Consider the following 25,196-nt stretch of genomic DNA (forward strand, 5'->3'; position numbering starts at 1 on the left):
AGATTAACAACAGACCATTAAACACCCATGAATAGGATAGTACAGAGGACAGCACTCAGACGCCTCCTGGAGGGAGTGGGCCTGCCCACGAAAAATTAACGTTGACTTAGGTGAGATCTGTAGTAGGCCCAACTACACTTGATCCTTTGGTAACCCAACCAAGAGACAGTCACAGACCGACCGACCAAACGACTTGCTCGCCACCAATCGGTGCATAAAAACTCAAAGACCAGACTCTTACGGACATAATTATCCATGAAATATGTATTAAGCTGTCAAAACAACATACCATGTTGGACAGCGACAACAGGTGAGGAAAGAACGCTGCCTGAAATTATGTTAGTTGCCAGAACCGGAACACTAACGGCCACAAGGCAGAAAATTCTGCTGGTACACTTGAATTTCAAATAAGGTAATATAGTTAACTTCACCAAAAAGGAACACTGCCTGAATTTACGTCAGTGGCCAGGGCAGGTAACTAGAACACTAACGGCCAAAAGGGAGAAAGTTCCGCTGGTGCACTTGAATTGTAGTGAACCGATATAATTAACTCCACCGCAAGGCGGCTCGATTTCACCACTACAAACACCCGGTGTTGCTCACAGGAAAAGCTCCCCAACAGCGAACCACCGAAACGAACGACACAACATGAACGGACGTGGCTTGCGTACTTAACACACCACTCAACTTTGACGTCCTGGGTCGGTGAGCCACGAAGCTCGTAGCGATCGGACAGCTCCACACACGCTCCGACACTGCGCAGGGACCACCAGCGAGCGGACCCAGCCGACTGCACCGCTCGGAGATAACTTCCTTGGCCCGCACCAACCGACCGACTCCACTCCGAATGCCGACAACATCTAAAACAGTCGTCAGTAGAAATAACGCCAACTACACACACAACCTGACAAACACTTGCACGAAGACCTGAAAGATACCCAGCAGCAACTAAGCACGCACGAAGACAAATCGAGAGTCGATGCACAACCACACAGCCGGCTCATGAACGATCGGCCAGCCAAAATGCGTCGTCCGGTAGGATGACCGACCGACGATCCACCAAGACCGCGGCCCGGCTCAAGTGATGCGTGGCGGCAATGGTCGGGCGAGCCATGTCGACACAGACCTCACTGCTGCTCCAACCCGACTGCACTAGTGCCGCATTGCAACTCCCCGACTGGCAGGTCCGGACAGCGCTCCAGACGCGTTCCAATTGACTGGCCGCGCGAACTCGCGACCCCAACTGGCTTACTTCAGACAACGACCAGGAAATAACAACAGCCGAGCAAAGATACTACGAGAGGGGATATATTGAAACGCGCTGCTAGCGCCGCTCACGGTCAGGCAAAGCAGCAACTGAGTGACACCAGTAATTTAATTTAACATAGTTAGGTGGAAGTTCGTTAAAAATAGGGTGTGAAATACACGATAGCAGGAACACGAGCCACGCACGACTCACTTAAACCTATGGCTTGACTTTTTACGAGTTCATAAAAATTGTATTTTATCTGTTATTACTTTCATGTTGTAATTCCATGTACTGACACGTTCCATGACTTGCAGATTTGGTCCTCAATTTGGTCCTACGGAACTAGATGTGTAAATAAATAAATGAAATCATCAAAGAACCTTGGAAATGTACCGATTTCCTGGACAACATTTGCTAGATAAGGCTCACTGCAGGTCTCCGCACACGGAGACAGACATCACCTTACGTCAGACGATATCTGAAATCGTCTGTGAATAACACATTTCACCATTGACGAAGTTGCCAGTTGACGTGAGAACGGCAGAACTGAAGGCGGGCTGCAAGATAGTGTGTCATGTGGGTTACTGGAAAAGGACGTGTGGGCCGTAAGGTTAAGCTCCTTTCTCGTAAGCTGTTCATTAGTCTGATCGGACACTGTGGCTTCACTGGACCGTCGGCAATCGTCTCGCAGTGCTCAGGCAGTATCCGTACTACTCTGCAACGCCGATATGGGCAAATATCCATCTTCAGGTGCCATTGTATTGCGTCGCCGGCCTTGTCCAACTCGCCTTTTGTACTGACCTCTCTCTCTCTCTCTCTCTCTCTCTCTCTCTCTCTCACTCTCACTCTGTAGTGTGTCCAGAACCTATGGATGACAGATGGAGAGACATTGTCGTCTGCAACAACACGCCCGAACGGCCATCCTTTTTTGGATCAAACAGACCACCTTTGCAAAATGCACTGCATTTAGATGTCGCATCGCGTGTGAATCGTTGAATACGATGTCCACAAATGACAACAGCCATGGAGTATCTCACTAGAAAACAATGGGCCAACAGTATTCACTTCCTTCTGCAGAGTCTCCTGACACTTCTGTCACTACCAATAAACAGCGAATGATTTTAATTGTTGCCTACATTGGCTCAAGCCATGCAGTAAGACCACAGGTATCGCCTGCATTATAATAGATTTAATATGACGGATGTTGATACATGTGTTGGCCTAATTCTTTCGAACAGTGTAAAAATCGACTATGAATTAAATATTTGCCTTCGAAACACGTTCTGTGAGTACTTGTTCGGGTTACGTTCTTACAGCTGTATCTCTGTAACCAATAATATTCAGACGTATTGAATGGAATGATTTATTCGAAATAGTCTATACTACCACCTCCTAACATGTTTGCTATTCCTCCTGGAACGGTTCGACACTGGACTCGCATTCGGGAGGACGACGGTTCAATCCCGCGTCCGGCCATCCTGATTTAGGTTTTCCATGATTTCCCTAAATCACTCCAGGCAAATGCCGGGATGGTTCCTCTGAAAGGGCACGGCCGACTTCCTTCCCCAACCTTCCCTAATCCGATGAGACCGATGACCACGCTGTCTTGTCTCCTTCCCCAAAACCAACCAACCAACCTCCTGGAACGCCCTGTATCTACAAAGCTGGGTCGATGTCAGCCTGCAGTGTCACTGTGTTGTCCGAGTGTAAACCACCGCAGAAGCGTGGCAGTAAAGGCGGTGCCTGATAAAGAAGTGACTCCGCGTCGTGACGTAACAGCTAGCTGATTCGCGGCGGTAATCGAAACAGTCACGTGACTTGTGGCTGTCTGCTTGCGTGGGTCATTCTGCTCCAGACAGCGTCTTGCTGCTAGGTGAAGGATGATAACGCCGTCTGGCATATCACCGCACCGCTAGTGCAGATGTCAGGAAGGAATGTACACAGTGAGGGAATGGAGCCTCCTGCTGCAAGAAGATCATTTCTAAGGGGACCCCCTGAAGACGGTAACATACTTTACTTTTGTTGCATTACAGTATGATTTGCCCCGTTAGTTACAATACCTTACTGTAAGATACTACATCTACGTGGATAGTGCGCAAGCGACTGTAGGGTGCGTGGCGGAGGGTACCTTGTACCACTGCTAGTCGTTTCCTTTCCTGTTCAACTCTCAAATAGAGAAAGTGAAAAACGACTATCTATATGCCTCCGTATGAGCCCTAGTTTCTCGAATCTTATCTTCGTGATCCTTACACGCAGTGCATGTTGGCGGCAGTAGAATCGTAGGGTACCAGTTTCAAATGGAGGTCTCTAAATTTTCTCAATATTGTTTCTCGAAATGGACGTCGCTTTCCCTCCGGGAATTCCCATTTGAGTTCCCGAAGCATTTCGGTAACACTTACGTGTTGTTAAAACCTACTGGTAACAAATCTAGCAGCCCGTCTCTGAAATGCTTCGATGTTTTCCCTCAATCCGACCTGGTGCGGAACCCAAACACTCGAACCGTACTTAAGTATAAGTCGCACCAGCGTCCTATATGTGGTCTCAGTTACAAGTGAATCACTCTCTCATAAAATTCTCCCAATAAGAAGTCGACCATTCGCCGTTCCTACCACAGTTCTCACAGTTCTCCCTCCCCCTCCCCCCCCCCCCCCCATGAACCATTGACCTTGTCGTTGGTGGGGAGGCTTGCGTGCCTCAGCGATACAGATAGCCGTACCGTAGGTGCAACCACAACTGAGGGGTATCTGTTGAGAGGCCAGACAAACGTGTGGTTCATGAAGAGGGGCAGCAGCCTTTTCAGTAGTTGCAGCGGCAACAGTCTGGATGATTGACTGATCTGGCCTTGTAACACTAACCAAAACGGCCTTGCTGTGCTGGTACTGCGAACGGCTGAAAGCAAGGGGAAACTACAGCCATAATTTTTCCCGAGGGCATGCAGCTTTACTATATGGTTAAATGATGATGGCGTCCTCTTGGGTAAAATATTCCGGAGGTAAAATAGTCCCCCATTCGGATCTCCGGGCGGGGACTACTCAGGAGGATGTCGTTATCAGGAGAAAAAAAAACTGGCGTTCTACGGATCGGAGCGTGGAATGTCAGATCCCTTAATCGGGCAGGTAGGTTAGAAAATTTAAAAATGGAAATGGATAGGTTAAAGTTAGAGATAGTGGGAATTAGTGAAGTTCGGTGCCAGGAGGAACAAGACTTTTGGTCAGGCGAATACAAGGTTATAAATACAAAATCAAAACGGGGGAGTGCAGGAGTAAATTTAATAATGAATAAAAAAAAAGGAGTGCGGGTAAGCTACTACAAGCAGCAGTGAACGCATTATTGTGGCCAAGATAGACACGAAGCCCACGCCTACCACAGTAGTACAAGTATATATGCCAACTAGCTCTGCAGATGACGAAGAAATTGAAGAAATGTATGATGAAATAAAAGAAATTATTCAGATAGTGAAGGGAGAGGAAAATTTAATAGTCATGGGTGACCGGAATTCGGTAGTAGGAAAAGGAAGAGAAGGAAACGTAGTAGGTGAATATGGATTGGGGGGAAGAAATGAAAGAGGAAGCCGTCTGGTAGAATTTTGCACAGAGCACAACTTAATGATAGCTAACACTTGGTTCAAGACTCATAAAAGAAGGCTGTATACATGGAAGAAGCCTGGATATACTGACAGGTTTCAGATAGAGTATATAATGGTAAGACAGAGATTTAGGAACCAGGTTTTAAATTGTAAGACGTTTCCAGGGGCAGATGTGGACTCTGACCACAATCTATTGGTTATGAACTGTACATTAAAACTGAAGGAACTGCAAAAAGGTAGTAATTTAAGGAGATGGGACCTGGATAAACTGAAAGAACCAGAGGTTGTACCGAGTTTCAAGGAGAGCATAAGGGAACAATTGACAGGAATGGGGGAAAGAAATACAGTAGAAGAAGAATGGGTAGCTTTGAGGGATGAAGTAGTGAAGGCAGCAGAGGATAAAGTAGGTAAAAAGACGAGGGCTAGTGGAAATCCTTGGGTAACAGAAGAAATATTGAACTTAATTGATCAAAGGAGAAAATATAAAAATGCAGTAAATGAAGCAGGCAAAAAGGAATACAAACGTCTCAAAAATGAGATCGACAGGAAGTGCAAAATGGCTAAGCAGGGATGGCTAGAGGACAAATGTAAGGATGTAGAGGCTTGTCTCACCAGGGGTAAGATAGATACTGCCTACAGGAAAATTAAAGAGACCTTTGGAGAAAAGAGAACCACTTGTATGAATATCAAGAGCTCAGATGGAAACCCAGTTCCACGCAAAGAAGGGAAAGCAGAAAGATGGAAGGAGTATATAGAGGTTCTATACAAGTGCGATGTATTTGAGGACAATATTATGGAAATGGAAGAGGATGTAGATGAAGATGAAATGGGAGATATGATACTGCGTGAAGAGTTTGACAGAGCACTGAGAGACCTGAGTCGAAACAAGGCCCCGGGAGTAGACAACACTCCATTAGAACTACTGACAGCCTTGGGAGAGCCAGTCCTGCCAAAACTCTACCATCTGGTGAGCAAGATATATAAGACAGGCGAAATACCCTCAGACTTCGAGAAGAATATAATAATTCCAATCCCAAAGAAAGCAAGTGTTGACAGATGTGAAAATTACCGAACTATCAGTTTAATAAGTCACAGCTGCAAAATACTAACACGAATTCTTTACAGACGAATGGAAAAACTGGTAGAAGCCGACCTCGGGGAAGATCAGTTTGGATTCCGTAGAAATATAGGAACACGTGAGGCAATATTGACCCTACGACTTATCTTAGAAGCTAGATTAAGGAAAGGCAAACCTACGTTTCTAGCATTTGTAGACTTAGAGAAAGCTTTTGAAAATGTTGACTGGAATACTCTCTTTCAAATTCTGAAGGTGGCAGGGGTAAAATACAGGTAGCGAAAGGCTATTTACAAATTGTACAGAAACCAGATGGCAGATATAAGAGTCGAGGGACATGAAAGGGAAGCAGTGGTTGGGAAGGGAGTAAGACAGGGTTGTAGCCTCTCCCCGATGTTATTCAATCTGTATATTGAGCAAGCAGTAAAGGAAACAAAAGAAAAATTCGGAGTAGGTATTAAAATTCATGGAGAAGAAATAAAAACTTTGAGGTTTGCCGATGACACTGTAATTCTGTCAGAGACAGCAAAGGACTTGGAAGAGCAGTTGAACGGAATGGACAGTGTCTTGAAAGGAGGATATAAGATGAACATCAACAAAAGTAAAACGAGGATAATGGAATGTAGTCAAATTAAGTCGGGTGATGCTGAGGGAATTAGATTAGGAAATGAGACACTTAAAGTAGTAAAGGAGTTTTGCTGTTTGGGGAGCAAAATAACTGATGGTGGTCGAAGTAGAGAGGATATAAAATGTAGACTGGCAATGGGAAGGAAAGCGTTTCTGAAGAAGAGAAATTTGTTAACATCGAGTATAGATTTAAATGTCAGGAAGTCGTTTCTGAAAATATTTGTATGGAGTGTAGCCATGTATGGAAGTGAAACATGGACGATAAATAGTTTGGACAAGAAGAGAATAGAAGCTTTTGAAATGTGGTGCTACAGAAGAATGCTGAAGATTAGATGGGTAGATCACATAACTAATGAGGAGGTATTGAATAGGATTGGGGAGAAGAGAAATTTGTGTCACAACTTGACTAGTAGAAGGGATCGGTTGGTAGGAAATGTTCTGAGGCATCAAGGGATCCCCAATTTAGTATTGGAGGGCAGCGTGGAGGGTAAATATCGTAGAGGGAGACCAAGAGATGAATACACTAAGCAGATTCAGAAGGATTTAGGTTGCAGTTGCTACCGGGAGATGAAGCAGCTTGCACAGGATAGAGTATCATGGAGAGTTGCATCAAACCAGTCTCAGGACTGAAGACCACAACAACAACAACACCACAGTTCTCACATGCTTGTTCCATTTCAAATCACTCTGTAACGTTACGCCCAGATATTTAAACCGTGTCAAGCAGGGCACTAGCAATACTGTAACCGAACATAACATGTTTGTTCTTCCTACTCATCGACATTAACTTACATTTTTCCACAGCTGTAGAGCTACATGCCATCCACCGCACTAACTAGAAGTCTTGTATCTTCCTTTTTTCTGAGTCATCAGTCTTCTGATTGGTTTGATGCGGCCTGCCACGAATTCCTCTCATGTGCCAACCTCTTCATCTCAGAGCAGCACCTGCAATCAATGTCCTCAATTATTTGCTGGATGTATTCCAATCTCTGTCTTCCTCTACAGTTTTTGCCCTTTACAGCTCTCTCTAGTAACATGGAAGTCATTCCCTGATGTCTTAACCGGTGTCCTATCATCATGTCCTTTCCCCTTGTCAGTGCTTTCCACATTTCCTTTCCGAATCTGCGCAGACCCTCCTCATTCCTTACAAGTCCACCCGATTTTCAACATTCGTCTCTATCACCATATCTCAAATGCTTCGATTCTCTTCTGTTCCGGTTTTCCCTCAGACCACGTCTCACTACCATACAATACTGTGCTCCAAACGTACATTCTCAAAAAATTCTTCCTCAAATTAATGCCTGTGTTTGATACTAGTAGACTTCTCTTGGCCAGGAGTGCCCTTTTTGCCAGTGCTAGTCTGCTTTTGGTATCCTCCTTGCTCCGTCTGCCATGGGTCATTTTGCTGCCTAGGTAGCAGAGTAACTTAACTTCATCTACTTCTTGACCATCAATCCTAATGATAAGTTCCTCGTTCTCATTTCTGCTACTTCTCATTACTTTCGTCTTTCTTTGTTTTACCCTCAGTCCGTATTTTGTACTCATTAGAAAGTTCGTTCTACTCAGCAGATCATGTAATTCTTCTTCACTTTCAGTTAGGATACCAATGTCATCAGAGAATCGTATCACTGATTTCCTTTCACTTTGAATTTTAATCCCACTCCTAAAACTTTCTTTTATTTCCATCATTGCTTCTTCGATGTACAGATTGAACAGTAGCGACGAAAGTCTCCATCCCTGTCTTACAACATTTTTAATCCGAGCTCATCGTTCTCGGTCGTCCACTCTTGTTACTCCCTATTGACTCTTGTACATATTGTATATTACCCGTCCCTCCCTATAGCTTAGCCCTATTTTTCTCATAATTTAGAACATCTTACACTATTTTACTTTGTCTAACGCGTTTTCCAAGTTGACAGATCTTATGAACATGTCTTTATTTTTCTGTAGTCTTGCTTCCATTATCAACCGTAATGTAAGAATTGCCATTCTGGTACCTTAACCTTTCCTAAAGCCAAACTGATCGTCGTCTAACACATCCTCAATTTTCTTATTCTGTACACTATTCTTGTAAGCAACTTAAATGCATGAACTGTTAAGCTGATTGTGCCATAATTCTCGGATAATTAGAATTATGTTAATACCTTCAACGGGGACAGGTAAAAATGTGTTCCCCGACCGCGACTCGAACCCGGGATCTCCTGCTTACATGGCAGACGCTCTATCCAGCTGAGCAACTTTTTTATTTTTTTTTTTTATATAGATATCAATGTGCGAACAGTCATAGTTAATCAAGCCTGGAAAACTAAAACGGAATGAAGACACATAAATAGCATGAAAATAAAGCTACCACTTCGTAGTTAGGCTTCCCAGCGACTGCACCCACTGATAAAGATAGTTCAATGTATGATCGCTTGCAGTTCGTTCTGACCTCATCTACCACTGCCTGGAACATTCCAGCTACACGGCAGGCTGTGAAAGGCACTCCGTAGGTAGTTTGCGAAGCATTTTCGATATGTGGTATGCCCGGAAATAGCATGAGGTCTTTCTTGCAAATAGAGCCAGAAGTCAATTAAATTCTTGTGTCCGTCACGATAGAGGTAATGGACCGCATGTCCACGTATCCAGGTGACGGATTTGGTCCGAGTCTTGGGGTAAAATGTCTCATCCGGAAACAATAACGTGAGTGCAGATACATGCTCCGGCGTAACTCGCAAGAGATAAGCCAGCATCTGCCGCACTAGGTGCCAAACATTTCCGCCTCTCCACAGCTGAGGCGGTGTTCGTCAGAGTCTACTGTGTTAGAACCCACACAATTGGGAGATGATGCCATGTGGATATTGTAGAGACGTTCTTGCGTCACCAGCTTCCCATTAACGACTACATACCATTGGGAAACAACATCCGAATCAAGCATGGCATCTTGTACAGTCTTCCACACCACGCGCCACTGTACATCAGGATATTTTAGTTCGACTACATTTAGGGGGCGGCGTTGCAGCACGTCGTGATATAGGCGTCGAGTTGTGGCCATTCGTGGTGTCGTGAGCGGTACACTGGAATAACTTTGTTCTAAATAGAAAAGTCCTATATAAAAGAGGGGCGCTGGGGTTCCTGTAGCGGCACCGGCGCTCTTAGTGAAGCAGGTCGTAGCGCCGTCAAAAGCAAACTCATGAGGCTTGTAGGACAACAGCGCAGCAGACATAAATGTGAGCTAACATAGAGGGCAATGGCCCTGTTATGGATGTTAACTAGGCCAGGACCACCTCTTTCCTTGGGGAGGGTAAGAGATACGTATCTGATCTTCAGTAACATACCAGTGCTGACGAAGTATCCCAGCGCTGCCATAATGCTGCGCGCCAAGGGGTTCGGAATGGGTAGCGTTTGGGCGACATGCGATATGCGGGACGCAAGGTATGCATTGGCGTAATGCGCCCGCTGAACGACGTTGAGGGATCGCAAGCGCTGATTTGCAATTCCGGCCCGAATTTGGTTAAGATGGTGTCGATAATTGAGCGTAGTCGCGTGTCGCATGTCGTTCATGAAATCTAAGCCCAAGCAGCGGACATTATCATTGAAGCGTAGGGGGGCAATGTGTTCCTGCGGTAGCCCAATCCTGATGCTCAAGGCGACGGACTTGTCAACGTTGATTTGGCTACCAGAAGCTGTACCGTAGGTTGAAATCCAGTCCAAAGCCGCCGCCATATCGTCAGCTCCACGTTTGACGATCATCAAATCATCCGCAGTGATAGATGGAGCCGCCAAACTGTATCCCAGTGAGCCTGTCTCGGGGACCACATAACAAAGATTCTAAGCCCAATGCAAATAACAGTGTAAATAATGGACATCCCTGTCGTACTGATCTGCGGAATGGCATGGGTGCCGTCAGTTTTCCATTAACAAGAACTCGAGAAGTAGCACCATGCATAAGGCGTGTCAACACTGTGATAAAGGTGTCGGGGTATTCCATGCACCGTAGAACGGCCGTGAGGAAAGTGTGGCCCACACGGTCAAAAGCCTGGCTAATGTCGATAGACGCCAGGGCTGCCGGCAAACGTCTCACCCGTGCATGGGAGATGAGATCTCTGTAACGACATAACGCAGTTCTGATGTTGTTGGGTCCCTCCAAGGACGTCTGATCGCTGGACAGGACTTGGAATAATGTGCCGCGAATACGTTCTGATGGCAGTCTCGAAAAGATCTTGAAGTCGCTGTTCAATAACATTAAGGGGCGATAATCACGGACATGATTCCGTCCCTTCGGCTTATGGATGGGTACAATCAGTCCTTCCAAGAACGGTGCAGGCAACGGTATACCCGGGGACATCAATTCCTGACAAATTTCAACCCAGCACGGTACCAACAGTTGTTTAAAGGCTCGATAGAACTGTAATGGTAATCCGTCGATTCCTGCTGATTTGTGGGGAGCACCTTTCCAATGGCGTCGAGCACTTGCTCTTCTGTCACTTCTCCCAGTAAAGTCGGTACTATGTCTGGTGGAACTGTGCCGTGGACATGTGCTGTAACGGTGTCTACCGTCGCCATATCAGGGAGCACTGCTGAATAAAGGTGAGCGTAATGCCCATACAAGGCTTCTGTTATATCTGCTTGTTCTACCACGTGTCGACCGTCGTCCGTTATCATGTTGGTTACCAGTGCCCTACGGCGCCTCCTGCGCCCTAGGAGCACGTGGTGCATAGATGGCCTTTCTGATTGTATAATGTCTGGAGCACGCGACCGTATAACAGCGCCCCGTAAATGATGGCGTGCTAAGGAGACGAGCTACGCTTTCGCGCGAATGACTATGATCTGGCTGTCAGGTGAGGGCTCCATAGCAAGACGCTCCCGTAGGACGGTGTAATAAAAGTTTTCCATGCTCCTCCATGCCGCCGCTTCCCGGCCGTAAGCCATGAAGGGGCGCCTAAGAGCAGGCTTCGCACATTCACTCCACCAACCGAGGGTCGATCGGTAACGACTACGACGTTGTAAGGACGCGTTCAACGACTCTTCGATAGCACCTTTACATGCCGGATCGTCCAGATGGGCGACATTCAGTTTCCAGGGGGACCTACTGCGCCACACACGTGAAGGTTGGAGGGCAATGGTTTCAAATGTAGGCTGTGTGGTCGGTGAATGCAGTGGGCCAGAGCTCTGCTCCTCTCGTCGCCGTCGAAAGGGTGCTTGTGACGTAAATCCTGTTTAACCGACTGGACGAATGACTTGTATAATGGGTGTAACCAGGAGCTGAGCCATGGATGTGGTGACACGTGTCGAGCAGGTGCAGGTCACGCTATGCGGCCCACAAATAGACGAGTAATATCTTCCGAAAAAAGCGTGCCCGATCTCTCTGTCTCCCTGATCCTGAAGGGGCATATACATTGACGAGCCGAACACCTTTGACAGTTACGGCCATGGCTCTTGCACTCGGTAGGTACAGTACGTCCGTAGCCGCCAAACCTTCCCGTAGCAGGACAGCCACACCACAATCGGCAGAAGAGGAGTGGGAGATGTGGACGGTATATCCGTAGAAGTCAGGGAAACTACCGACACATACTTCCTGTAAGAGGGCCACGTAGATGTCCGCCGCATCGAGCATGCGTCGTAGCATTGTCACTTTGTGTGGTGCCCTTATCGCATTGATATTGATTGTGGCAAGGCGAAAGGTGTGCCGCCTAGCCGCTTCACCTAGGGTAGACGCCATGGGAATCGAAGATAACCGCAAGAGATGCCGGACCCACTGAACCCGTTACAGATTATGAGTCTTTTACGCTACGAGTGGCATCCCCTCCCCTGTCACTCGTGCCCTCTCCAGGAAGTTCCTCAACATCGTCCGACCACTGTGGATGCAACACGATGCTCTCACCCAAATCGTCTTTGGTAGAGGTGGACGGAGCGCCATCCATCGACGCGACCTGCTGCATCTGTGGTGCACTCGTAGTATGAGCAAGCGAACCGTCTACACCACTTAGATCCTCAGCAGGTGCAGCATCCATGCCGTCTGACGAGATGTCACCTTCTTGACCAGCCGTGTGTAGGAGGCAATCGTCACAAGGGGTCCGCCGACGTCGCTTGCGTCGTCGAGGCGAATGTTGCTTTCGAACGTGGACACCCCCGTATCCGAATGTGGGAGGCAATCCAGCGTCGTATCACCTTCTGCTAGGAAAGCCGCGGTCGGGACGATGTTCGCGTCCACGTCCATCTTGTTCTGAATGTTATGTTGTGTCTGGATTCCGTGAGACTGTTGCTACTGTTTTTGCTGTGGAGGGGCGACATCTGGGTTGGCATCAGGGGTCCTTCCTCTTCCTCCCTTGGTCCTTCTGACGTCGATGGACGTGCCTGATCGCACGTTTCGTCCTCATCTATGGTGCGCATCGTCGTCTGAGCGTACGTGAGGGGCAGGATTGTCGTCCCCGTCGGGGAAACGGAGACACCCACTGGTGTCTGCGTAATTCTACGTTGTAAGCAGCTCGATCGAACATGACTTTCCTGCCCACATCCGGAACAGGTACGCGGTTGACCGTCGTACATTATGATGGCACGACAGCCACCAATGTTCACACAAATAGGACGGCACGTGTTTCTTGAGCTCAAATTTAAGCTGGCGCACACCATTGTAGACCTTATACGTCGAAAAAGTTTGCCACTTCTGTGCAATGTGGCTGATGACATTGCCATTTGGTCGGAAGGCGTCCTTGACAACTTCCTCTGGGACCTCGAAGGGGAGCTCAAAAACCCTTACAGTCCTCAGGATCATACCTTTATGATTCACCATCACTGCACCGATATGCCCCTCAGAATGTTTGAATTTGAGTGAGTTCGTGTATTTAGACACCACTGTCGTGCAGACCTCTGCACTGGTCATTTTAACATAAACCACGCTCGCCGTTACAGAAAAATGTATTCCGACGACAGTCGCCGAAACTAAACGTAGATCGACGCGTATGAACTGTTCGATTTCATAGACTCGCGCCATGTGTGTGCCATAGTCGCACTGAACGTGGAACAAATACAGCTCGCGCCGCGGGAAGGTAAACACAAGCAAGCGCTCACGGTCGCGCACGGGGGGGGGGGGGGGGGGGGGGGCCGCAGCGGACGTCCTCGCCCTGCCGCAGCCGAAAGCTGACTGAGTCACCGAGGGCACAGAGGTCGGAGCGACTGCAGGGACTATCTCGCGCACGTCTCTTGCGAGACCCAAATTCTCACCTTGTATGTCCACACACTACATTCGTAGTGTCCCACCCCAACACACTCATTGCTCGTGGAAGACATTTTTACCAAGTCCTGTAAGATTTCGGTGAATATGTGTGCATCCGCACATAAGAAGAAGGTCATGGCCGGTATTGCCAGAATTATATACTTACATGGATATGGTGTCTGTACTTTCGGACATATCCGAAAAAAACTGTACTGCCTACTGAGCTATTTCTTGTTGCTGTATCTATAACCTTTGTATTGCATTGTATGTTAGCCGGGGACCTAGAAACGACGGAGAGGCTCTGTCCGCGCCGCAGCCGCAGTGGTCCACAACCCCAAGACGACTACCGCAGTCCACTTCACCCCTCTGCCGCCCCGCACCGAACCCAGGGTTAACGTGCGGTTCGGGTCCCAGTGGACCCCCAAGGGAACGTCTCACACCAGACGTGTGTAACCCCTTTGTTTGTGTGGTAGAGTAATGGTGGTGTACGCGTACGTGGAGAACTTGTTTGCGCATCAATCGCCGACATAGTGTAACCGAGGTGGAATAAGAGGAACCAGCCTGCATTCGCCGAGGCAGATGGAAAACCGCCTAAAAACCATCCACAGACTGGCCGGTTCACCGGACTTCGACACAAATCCGCCGGGCGGATTCGTGCCGGGGACCAGGCGCTCCTTCCCGCCTGGAAAGCAGTGCGTTAGACCGCACGGCCAACCGGGCGGGCATCTATAGCCTTAGAGAACTTCAAGTGTATTTCGTCATTCCTTAGTACTTCCGTACCACACTTCTTTGCATATTAATTCTCCCTGACTATTCTCTTCAGTTTACTCTTCATCACTGCTGTATTGTGATATGAGCCTATATCTGCTCCTGTGTCCACCTTACAGTCCAGTTTCTGATTTCGGAATCTTTCTGACCTTGATGTAATCTAGCTGAAACCTCCCCACATCACCCTGTCTTTTCTAAGTATATCTCCACTTCTTGTGATTCTTGAAACAAAGTATTTGCAATTAGTAGCTGAAATTTATTACAGAACTCAATTAGTCTTTCTCCTCTCTTGTTCCTTGTCTCAAGCCCACATTCTCCTGTAACCGTTTCTTCTACTCCTTCCCATACAACTGCATCCCGTCTCCCATGACTATTAGATTTTCATCTTCCTTTACGTACTGCAGTACCCTTTCAACCTCCTCATATACTTTCTCTAGCTCTTCATCTTCAGATTGCGACCTCGACATGTATATCTGAACTATCGTTGTCGTTGTTGGTTTGCTGTCGATTCTGATAAGGGCAACCAAATCAAAGAACTGTTCACAGTAACACACTTTCTGCCCTACCTTCTTATTCATAATGAATCCTACTCCCGTTGTACCATTTCTGCAGCTATTGATATTAACCTATACTCATCTGAACAAAAATCCTTGTCTTCTTTCCATTTCACTTCACTGACCCTTGCTATATCTAGATTCAGCCTCTGCATTTCCTTTTTCAGATTTTCTAGCTTCCCTACCACGTTCAAGCTTTTGACAATCCACGCCCCGACTCGTAGAACGTTATCCTTTTGTTGGTTACTCAATCTTTTTATCATCTCCCTTGACAGTCCCCTCCCGGAGATCCGAATGGAGGACTATTCTAGATACTTTTGCCAATGGATAGATGATCCTGACACTTTTTCAATTACAGGCCACTTCTTCTTTGGATACACGTTATGCGACTTTAATGCAGTGGTTTCCATTGCCTTGTGGATCCTCATGTTTTTGATCATTGCTGACTCTTCCGCCTTTAGGGGCAGTTTCCCACCCCAAGGACAAGAGAGTACGCTGTCCGATCCTCCGCCCTCTTTGACAAGTCCTTTGGCAGAATGAGGGTGACTTCTTATGCCGGAAGTCTTCGGCCGCCATTGCTGATTATTAATCAAAATTTAGGGGATGGAGTGTTTCGAACCCGGGACCGAAAAGTTTTTGATAAGGAGCCAAAGACTCTACCCCTACACCATGAGTCTTCCTGCAGTCACTGAACTTCGACACCTTACCACACACCGCAGCATCATCAGCAAACAATCGCTGACTGCTGCCCACCCTGTCCGCCAAATCATTTATGTATATTGAGAACAACTGTGGTTCTATCACACTTCTCTGGGGCACTCCTGATAATATCCTTATCTCTTATGAACATTTGTCGTCGAGGGCAACATACTGCGTTCTGTTACTTAAGAAGTCTTCGAGCCACTCACATATATGTGAACTTATTCCATATGCTCGTACCTTCGTTAACAGCCGGAAATGAGGCACCGTGTCCAAGGCTTTCCGGAAATCTAGAAATATGGAATTTGCCTGTTGCCCTTCTTCCACAGTTCTCAGTATATAACATGAGAAGAGGGGAAGCTGAGTTTCGCACGAGCGATGCATTATAAAACCATTCTGATTCGTGGGCATAAGCTTCTCGGTCTTAAGGAAGTTTATTATATCCGAACTGAAAACATGTTTAAGGATTCTGCAGCAAACCGAAGTTAGCGATATTGGCCTGTAATTTTGCGGCTGCGTTCTTCTACCCTTCACTAATACTGGAGTCACGTGCGCTTTTTTCCAGTCGCTTGGGACTTTGTGCTGGGGGAGAGATTCACAATAAATTCAAACTAGGTAAGGGGCCAATGCCGTAGAGCACTCTCTGTGAGACCTGGTGGTCTATTTGCTCTCAAATCTTTTAGCTGTTTCTCTACGCCAGGGATACTTATTACAAAGTCGTTCATATGAGAGTCTGTCTGATGGTCATTTTGTACTACTTTCCTATGTGAACGATTTCTTGAACGTGAAATTTAAAACTTCTGCTTTCGTTTTGCTATCGTCAGCTGCCAGACCAAACTGGTTAACGAATGACTGAATCGAAGCCATAGACCCTCTTATGAATTTTACCAAAATTTTCTCGGATTCTCTGCCAGATCTTTTGCTAATGTGTGACGGTGGTAGTCGTAACATGCTTCGCGCGTAGAGCTTTTCACAGACGCACGAATCTTTACTATCCTTTCCCTGTCGTCATTTGTGACCTCTATTTTGAACCGAGAGAGCGACAGCCTCTGCTTCGGCAGAATCTTCCGAATTTTGTCATTAACCATGGTGGGTCTTTTCCATCCTTCATCCATTTACTAGGCATAAACTCTCCAGACCACAATTTACGGTCTACTTAAACGTTTCCCATAATTCCTTTACGTCCATCTTACTGGAACTAAGTGATGTCAGTTTACTGTCTAAGTGAGATGGTAATAACTGCTTGTCTGCTCTGTCTAGCAGGAACAGTCTCCTAGCCTTCTTTACTGATTTTTTAACTTTTTAACTGTTGGCATAATGACATTGTTATTATGACATCATGATCGCTAAACACCATTTCTATACTGACGCTGTCGATAAGGTGAGATACATTTGTAGCTACAAGATCTAAGATATTTCCAATGCCGGTGGGCTGCCGAGCTGGCTGCTCAAGACAGTTTTCAGAAAAAGTGTTCAAAAGTATTCCGCATGACTGTCTGTCTGTAGCCCCTACAATGAATTCGTAGACATTCCAGTCTATACTCAGCCGGTTAAAGTCGCCTCCAACTAGTATTGCGTAATCTGGGTATTTAGGCGTTACTGACTGGAGACTTTCTTTGATGAATCTAGAACTGTCACAGCGGAGTCAGTTGTTCGGTAAGAAACGCGACCAGATAACCTGGCTGTCACACTCAACTTCGAACTCAGTAGAGACAATATTTTTGTCAACTGCAGTCAACTTCCCCACCCTATTGCCTCTAATTTGTCTTCACGATATGCGTTCCACGACTTGCTAAATATCTCAGAGCTTTTCACTTCGGCTTTCAGCCAGCTATCGGTCCCAAGGATAATCTGTGAGCGAGAACTTTTCTGGAGGGTAGTAAATTGCGGAACTTTATTACGGTACTTCGACAGTTTACTGATAAAACTTTTGACAGTCGAAGTGTTTTTCTTCTGAAGGCCGTCTGACTTCTCTTGCTGCGTATCGACTGGCAAGTGTTCATCAAAGCACCTCAAACTACCGTCTAGCCTGGAAAACTTCCATGTGCACTCCACAAGTACTCTACTACTCGAGTAGCTGCTTCCTTTGTGTAGTGCACCCCTGACGTATCAAAGTGAGTCTTACAAATCCCCACGCTGTAACGCAGGTCCAGGGATCTGCAGCCAACACCGTCACAGAGACGACGAAGCCTTTGGTTCAGACCCTCCACTCGGATCGAAACGAAAAGACCCCAATCAACACTGGAAACAGTCTTCACCATCTCATTAGACTTATTAGTGATCTTGATTGACAGGAAATGCAAAGTTGTTAAGTAGGAATGGCTGGAGGAAAAATGCAATGCGTAAAAGCATGAAAAAGGAGCAGAAAGATAGCTGGTGTCTATAGGAAAACTAAAGAGACGTTTGGAGGGAAGGGAAGCAGGTGTTATGAATATCAAGAGCTCAGATGGCGAACCATTACTGAGCAAAGAAGGGTAGGCTGAAGGGTGAAGGGTGAAAGGAATATGTAGAGAGTCCATGTAAGGAAAGCAAGTTTGGGGACAATGTTATACAAAGAGATCCTTGAGAGAGCCAAGCGTGATAAAATTATCCCACCTGACGTGCAAGATATTTGAGGTAGGCGAAATACCCTCGGGCTTTAGGAAGAATGTGATAATTCCAATTCCAAAGAAGGCAGGTGCTGACAGAAGTGAGTACTACCGAAGTATCAGTTTGATAACTAGAGATTGCAAAGTATCGCCGGCCGGGGTGGCCGAGCGGTTCTAGGCGCTACAGCCTGTAACCGCGCAACCGCTACGGTCGCAGGTTCGAATCCTCCCTCGGGCATGGGTGTGTATGATGTCCTTAGGTTAGTTAGGTTTAAGTAGTTCTAAGTTCTAGGGGACTGATGATCTCAGAAGTAAAGTATCATAGTGCTCAGAGCCATTTGAACCATTTTTTGTTGTTGCAAAGTAGACATGAATTTTTTTTGCAGAAGAATGGAAAAAATGGTTGAAGTCAAACTCGAGGAAGATCGGTTTAGGTTCTGCAGAAATATAGGACATCCTAGAAGTTAGGATGAAGAAAGGCAAACCTAACGTTATAGCATTCACAGATTTAGAGACAGCTTTTGACAAAGCTGACTGGGCAACATTTCATGAAATTTTATAGGTATCAAGTATAAAATGCAGAGAGCGAGTGGTTATTTACACCTTGTACACAAACATCACTGCAGCTGTAAGAGTCTAAGGACATAATAGGGAAGCCGTAGTTGAGGAGGGAGTAAGATAGGATTTTGGCTTATCCCCTATGTTATTCACTTCTTTTATTGGGCAAGCAGTAAATGAAATAAAGGAGAAATTTGCAAAGGAAATTACAGCTGCAATTTGCGTGCGAATGCTGTGAGACGAAGCGGCAATGCGGATGCATTTGAATAAATTTTTTGATGTCTTGACCATGCTTATTTTTATTATTTGAAAACCACCTTATGCGTTTCAACATTCCGTCATTTTCAAAAGCAGTGTTACGTCAATCATACAAAGTTGTTCATTGTATACGTTGTATCTCGTCAACATTCTCAACTGCGGGACAAGGGTAAAGAAATAAAAACTTTGAGGTTTGTCGATGACATATCTTCCGGAGAGGGAAAAAGACTTTGGAGATTGTATATGCAGAATGAAGCGAAGAATGAAAATTTGTAACAACGCCTGGATTGGAACCCATGGTTCCTGCTCAGTAATTAGATGCCATCCTGACACAGTGACTTTGCATAGCTGCATGGACAACCCTTCTCAGTCTAAATAACCATTCACGCACCAGCCCACTTGGACTTCCTCTTAAATACGAACAGTATTGCAGAGGCTCTCCAGCTGTATTGAAATAGCATCTTAGCATCGAACGAAACAGGGGATCCCACCTGAAACCCAGGCACAAGAGATTTAATCAAAGGATACTACCTTACTTGTTTGCAGAGACCTTTTCAAGTCTCAAATAGGACTGTATACATTATAGATGATCGAGACTTGAAAAGATCTCTGGAACCGTACAGATTCATTTGACTGGAAGAGTAGGTTAACGGAATGGAAGTGTCTTGGTAAGAGCTTATAAAATGAACATCATAATAGAAGGGTAATGGAATGTAGGCGGCTTAAATCATGCGATGGTAAGGGAATAAGATTAGGGAATGAGACATTAAAAGTACTAGATGAATGTGCAATTTAAGCAGAATAATTTGTGGTGATGGTCAAGAAAGAGCGAATTTAAAATGAAGATTTTATGAAAAAGAGGAATGGGTGTAATCTAACATCAGTTTTACTGTGTTTTCTTAAGGTATTTGTCTGGAGTGTAGTCATATATCGAAGTGTAACATGGACGACAAACAGTTCGGACCAGAAGAGAATAGAAGCATCTGGATTGTGGTGCTACAGAAGAGTGCTGAAAATTAGATGCACGTATCGAATATACAAGAAATTTATGGCACAACTAGATTAAAAGAATGGATCGGTTGGTAGTGCACATAATGAAGAATCAAAGAATTGTCAATTTGGTAATGTAAGGAAGTGTGAAGGGTAAAAATAGTGGACGGAGAACAAGGCTTGAATGCAATAAGTAGGCTGAAATGGATGTAAATTGCAGAAGTTACACAGAGATGAAGAGGCCTTCACAGGAAAGAGTAGCATGGAGAACTGCATCAAACCAGACTGAAGACCCCACCAACAACATTAATGGTCCTACCAAAAACTCATCACCATGTTGCAGATGTAAATGTTTAACAGTAACCTGATGTTCAAGATAAAATGTGCCTTCTCTTTTTATTTTCTTAGTCTTACTGGCCATGTGGCATAAACTGTTCCTTTTCTTTCTCCAAGTATTTACCATTATGGGTACAAAATTTAGAACAAAGACAACTCATTGACTAAATCACTGGAAGAGGAAATACAGCTTCTTCAATACAAAACAGTACTGAACGTCATATTAGCTTGGTTATGTTCTATGTTTTTTCTTTTGATAAATAAACTGCTGCATCAAATTAACCTTGGGCAGGCGATCTGGTAGATTTACGATAAGTAGTTTAGATTAGATTAGATGCAGTTTTCATTTCATAGACCCAAAAATGAGATAATTCTCGTGAGTGCGGAACAAGTCAGGAAGTATAACATAAAAACATAATACATTTGAATATAATACTCACTACCCTGATCATTTGTCAGGGGAATATCAAAATAGATGAATAAATTATGGTGAGCTGGAAATGCTAATATTTACAAAATTAATACACTGCCAGAATAAAACACAGTTATGCACTTCTAATACATTTATCACATACAAAATACCTAATCTTGACTGCTGTCAAAACTGAAATGTAACAGACATTTTTACTGAAACTGGTGTAATAGTCTCTGTTAAGATATTCATCCATAGAGTGAAAGGTGTCGATTGCAGCTACTTATCAACTGTGGGCAGTGGCCGCGGATTGACTACTATCTTTGAGCGCCGAGGAAACCGAGGAAAGTCTATTCGCAGTTAATCCGGTAGCCACTAAAAATGGTTCAAATGGCTCTGAGCACTATGGGACTTAATTGCTGAGGTTATCAGTCCCCTAGAACTTAGAAATACTTAAATCTAACTTACCTAAGGACATCACACAAATCCATGCCCGAGGCAGGATTGGAACCTGCGACCGTAGCGGTCGCGCGGTTCCAGACTGTAGCGCCTAGAACCGCTAGACCACTCCGGCCGGCCCGGTAGCCACTCCCCTACGGTGTAGTTCTCACTCTAACAGTACGATGCTCGTTGGCTGCTGGCGTTGGTGGGGGTGATGCGCGGAAGAATTTCAAACTGGACTACTCTTTTAGGTGACGGGCGCAACAAGAGTCACACAAGGGTGCGTCTTCACGAAATATACCGTTATTTCTACATGAAAGGAGTTAGTTCACTTAGAAGCGGAGTACGAAGTGTCATTGATTCTTTTTCTTCCAGCGGGACCTGTATAAGTTCATATCACCATACCAGCACTGCGAGGACCCAGTCAGCGTGTTCTGTCAGCTGCTGAAGAGTGAGGGGTTCCAGGTTCTGCGCTGTGACGTGCGTCCGCAGAAGTTCGCCTTCCCATCCGAACTGCAGCGCAGAGGTGAGCACTCCCTGAGTTTTGCAAGCAACTGTCTTCGTGAACGAGTATCACTTCCTGTGAACTGTGTAAATGACCTTCCATCTAGTATGAAACAAGCAGGATTAGATCTTTGTGCAGGTGACGCGAGTAAGACGATAAATCAGAAAACGTAAAGCATCAGAAGAAATGGCAAACAGGGTTGCTAAAATTGCTATTAAAGCGTGCTCTCGAGATTTTTAACAATAAGTCACTCAGTTAAGTTCAAAGGCTTTCTTATAGCACCTACCACTGGAATTGGATGGACGCCTCTGTGACGCTGTCGTACACTCCAAAGTAACCAGTGGCGAAAAGTGCTGCTGTTCTTTGGGTCTTCTCAACTTCACCCGTCCAGCCTATCCCAAATTGTCGGACAATATTGAAGTGTCAGTCGAATGAGACTCCTGTGGACTACCTCCTAAGTGGGTGTGCTATACTTAGCTGAGAATTCTGACAGTGAATCTTGGTCTGTCTCTTGTGTAGTTAGTTTGTTATGGTAGCTCCACTTGAAATCACTGCGTACGCATGCTCTCAGATATTTAATTGATGTGGTTTCGACCAATGACTGTCTGGCAATTGTGTCATCATACAATAACCGGTCTTTTCTCCTATATGTGTGGATTACTTTTCCTTTTTTGTATGTCTAGGGTCAACTAGAATTCCTGCACCATGCGTTCATCCTCTGCACATTTTCCCACTTCTTACTAGAACTTCCTAGCTTTGCGAGTTCTCTCTCTAGAAAAGCATGATCCATGAACACTGTGAGGCAACGTCCCTCGTCATCCAACATGTCAGTGAACATCAATAATACAGACAAACTGCAGGGTGAGATGTTTATATTTTCCCACCTCCGCGTTACAAATGATTTGAGTGAAATGCCCAGTCGATGCGCTGTTGTTTTCACGTCAATTCTACCAACATTAAGAGTTGTTTAGTTCTCGGGGTTTTGTAAAATTCCTGGATTCATGTCTCGTCGCTGTGAAGCCTATGAAAAGGATTGCGGAAAACTCCCAAATAAATTCCAAAGTACAGTGCAGTTTTAATACCAATATATTTCCAGGACTCTGGTGTTCGAGCCTGGTGAACTGTACCGTTTACATCACATGTACCCAAAGTTGACATCAAACGACACAGTGTTCACAACAATCAACAAACGAGTGAGCCTACAATACGTTTGCTCGCAACACTAGCCAAAAGACGAGTGGCCCAAGGCGCCTGCCTGACCTCTATTTATACTTTTGTTAACAATTACCTACAATGAAAATTACAGTTTTATGTAAAGTCACAATTAAAAGTTAAACCGAATATGAGCTACACATTGCTAAAAATTTACAATCTCAGTGCTGAACAAGGTGAACCTATTTTCAACTTAGTTACGAGTTAATATAACATTTTCTGACTAATTATGTTACAAGTAACAATTACATTTCTAAATTTGTTTATAACAAATCAACTAGTGCCTGAATTTTAGTGCTACCATATATCGGAGATTCAATTAACATGCTTTATTTATATGTTCTATTTAATTTGCTGTAGTAATTTTATATTGATAGGTTTACTGGTACATCCTGACCATGTGCTACATTTCTTTCGATTAGTTTCAGTATTAATCTCACATTTATATTATGTTTCTCACATAAGAACAATGTTAATCAGCAAAGCATCGTTTTCGAATTGTATACTGAAATAGTGGTTTTTTTGTATGTAATTTGGAAACAGGTCACTTTACAATTGAACAATTAGGACTGGTGTTTATCTTTAATGCTTTCCGAGGGGTTCTGATAGGTAGCAGTGAGATACAGTAATACTTCAAGGGACTGACTCCTGACTGGAAATTGAGGAAAAAAGGTCCTATGAACACGTGTACGGACATGGACGGCGTATGTGCAGCGACAACAAATCGTCCTGGAACACAATAATGAACTGCATCGTTTCGACGTCATAACAGTTGTTCAAAGTGGACTCCATTGAATTGCAGGCGATAGAGATAGTAGCGGTTGTCATGAAGGGTACAAATAGTCTATTTTGGCTTAAATCATATTGGCGGACCACTTGCCTGAATCTTGTACTACGGTTCGTCTCAGTATCTTCTAGAAACCAGTCCATCAAATCTCAAGAACGCACAGTCCACTTCCCTGCACGTTCGTCTGTCTGAAAAGAGCCATGGTCACTCAAACGACCAAAAAGGTCTTGAAATGTTATGTAACGTAGCTGGTGTCTGTGACGGTACTTGTTTTGGTATAGCCATGCTGCCTCTTGACCGTTTCCATGTGCTTGGCCGTACACAAATACCATCTCGGCTTCTTCCCAACATGAATACCAGACCATTCTGCTGATTACAGTACGATTCGTCAATCACACGCCTGCAACACACAAGGAACACATGGCACGTGGTCAGAGGAACTGTCGTTAATCGACGCCATCTACCTTGGCAATGATGCATTTCCGGACACAAGTTCATAGGACCTTTTTTCTTCCATTTCTAGTCGGGAATCCGTGTCTGCAGTTCGTCAGTTTTATTAATTACATTCTGAACGGTACTGGATCTATATCATTTTCTTGGGGTACACTCAAAGTTACTTTTACATATGAATATTTATCTCCAATAACAATGACATGCTGTGCCCTATTTGCAAGAAACTTTTCAGTCCAGTCACAAAGGTGGTCTGATATTCCGTGCCCTATTATTTGCATTAGGCGACAGTGCTGAATTATATCGAACGCTTATCTTAAGTCATGTAATACGTGGTCAACCTGGGCGCTACCAGGCAAATGGTAGTCACACTTTCTCTTCCCCATTTCGTATTTCCTTAAATGTGATAATATTTGGATCTTAGTACAGCTTCCTCTCGACTACTTGGAAGCTACTGCCTAGTTAATTAGTTTCGCTTACTTCGATATGAGGTACTCCGGGAGTAAAGACCCTCCGATACATGGAATTGATGTGCTTCTTGCGGGAAGAGGAGGTAAGGATCAAAGTGTTGTGTTCAGCGTGTAAGTTTGGCACACACTGTAAGGGTAGCAGGAAGTGAACCCCGTACCACAGAAATCAGTAGTTGCTGCATTAAGGTGGCGAGTTTGCATGCTGCATCTGTCTCATCACAGGGCACTAGTAACCTAAAACATGAATAATTTTGGCGACACAGCGACAAACACTTAAAAATCCTTTATTAAATAAATATGTTCACAAAAGACTTAACTTTAGTTTTGTGAGAAGACGTGACACGTAAAAGTATTGAGTGCTGGTCTAGTCTAACTCAGTGAACCATGACTAGCCAATCTAATAGTTCAGTGGGGCTCTCAGTAGTTAAACTCTTCG

The 25,196-nt window shown here is 45.0% G+C and overlaps 1 protein-coding gene across 1 annotated transcript in view; it reads left to right on the plus strand.

Annotated features, from left to right (window-relative positions):
* LOC124777637 (juvenile hormone acid O-methyltransferase-like) overlaps positions 1-25,196 on the plus strand; it is a 124,418-nt gene that overhangs the window by 94,860 nt on the left and 4,362 nt on the right. Inside the window, exon 5 of the mRNA XM_047253112.1 lies at positions 21,712-21,862. Within this exon, the coding sequence (XP_047109068.1) occupies positions 21,712-21,862 (151 nt within the window). The remainder of the gene's footprint in view (positions 1-21,711; positions 21,863-25,196) is intronic.

The sequence above is a fragment of the Schistocerca piceifrons genome, chromosome 2 (genome assembly GCF_021461385.2).
Source record: "Schistocerca piceifrons isolate TAMUIC-IGC-003096 chromosome 2, iqSchPice1.1, whole genome shotgun sequence".
NCBI lineage: Eukaryota > Metazoa > Arthropoda > Insecta > Orthoptera > Acrididae > Schistocerca > Schistocerca piceifrons.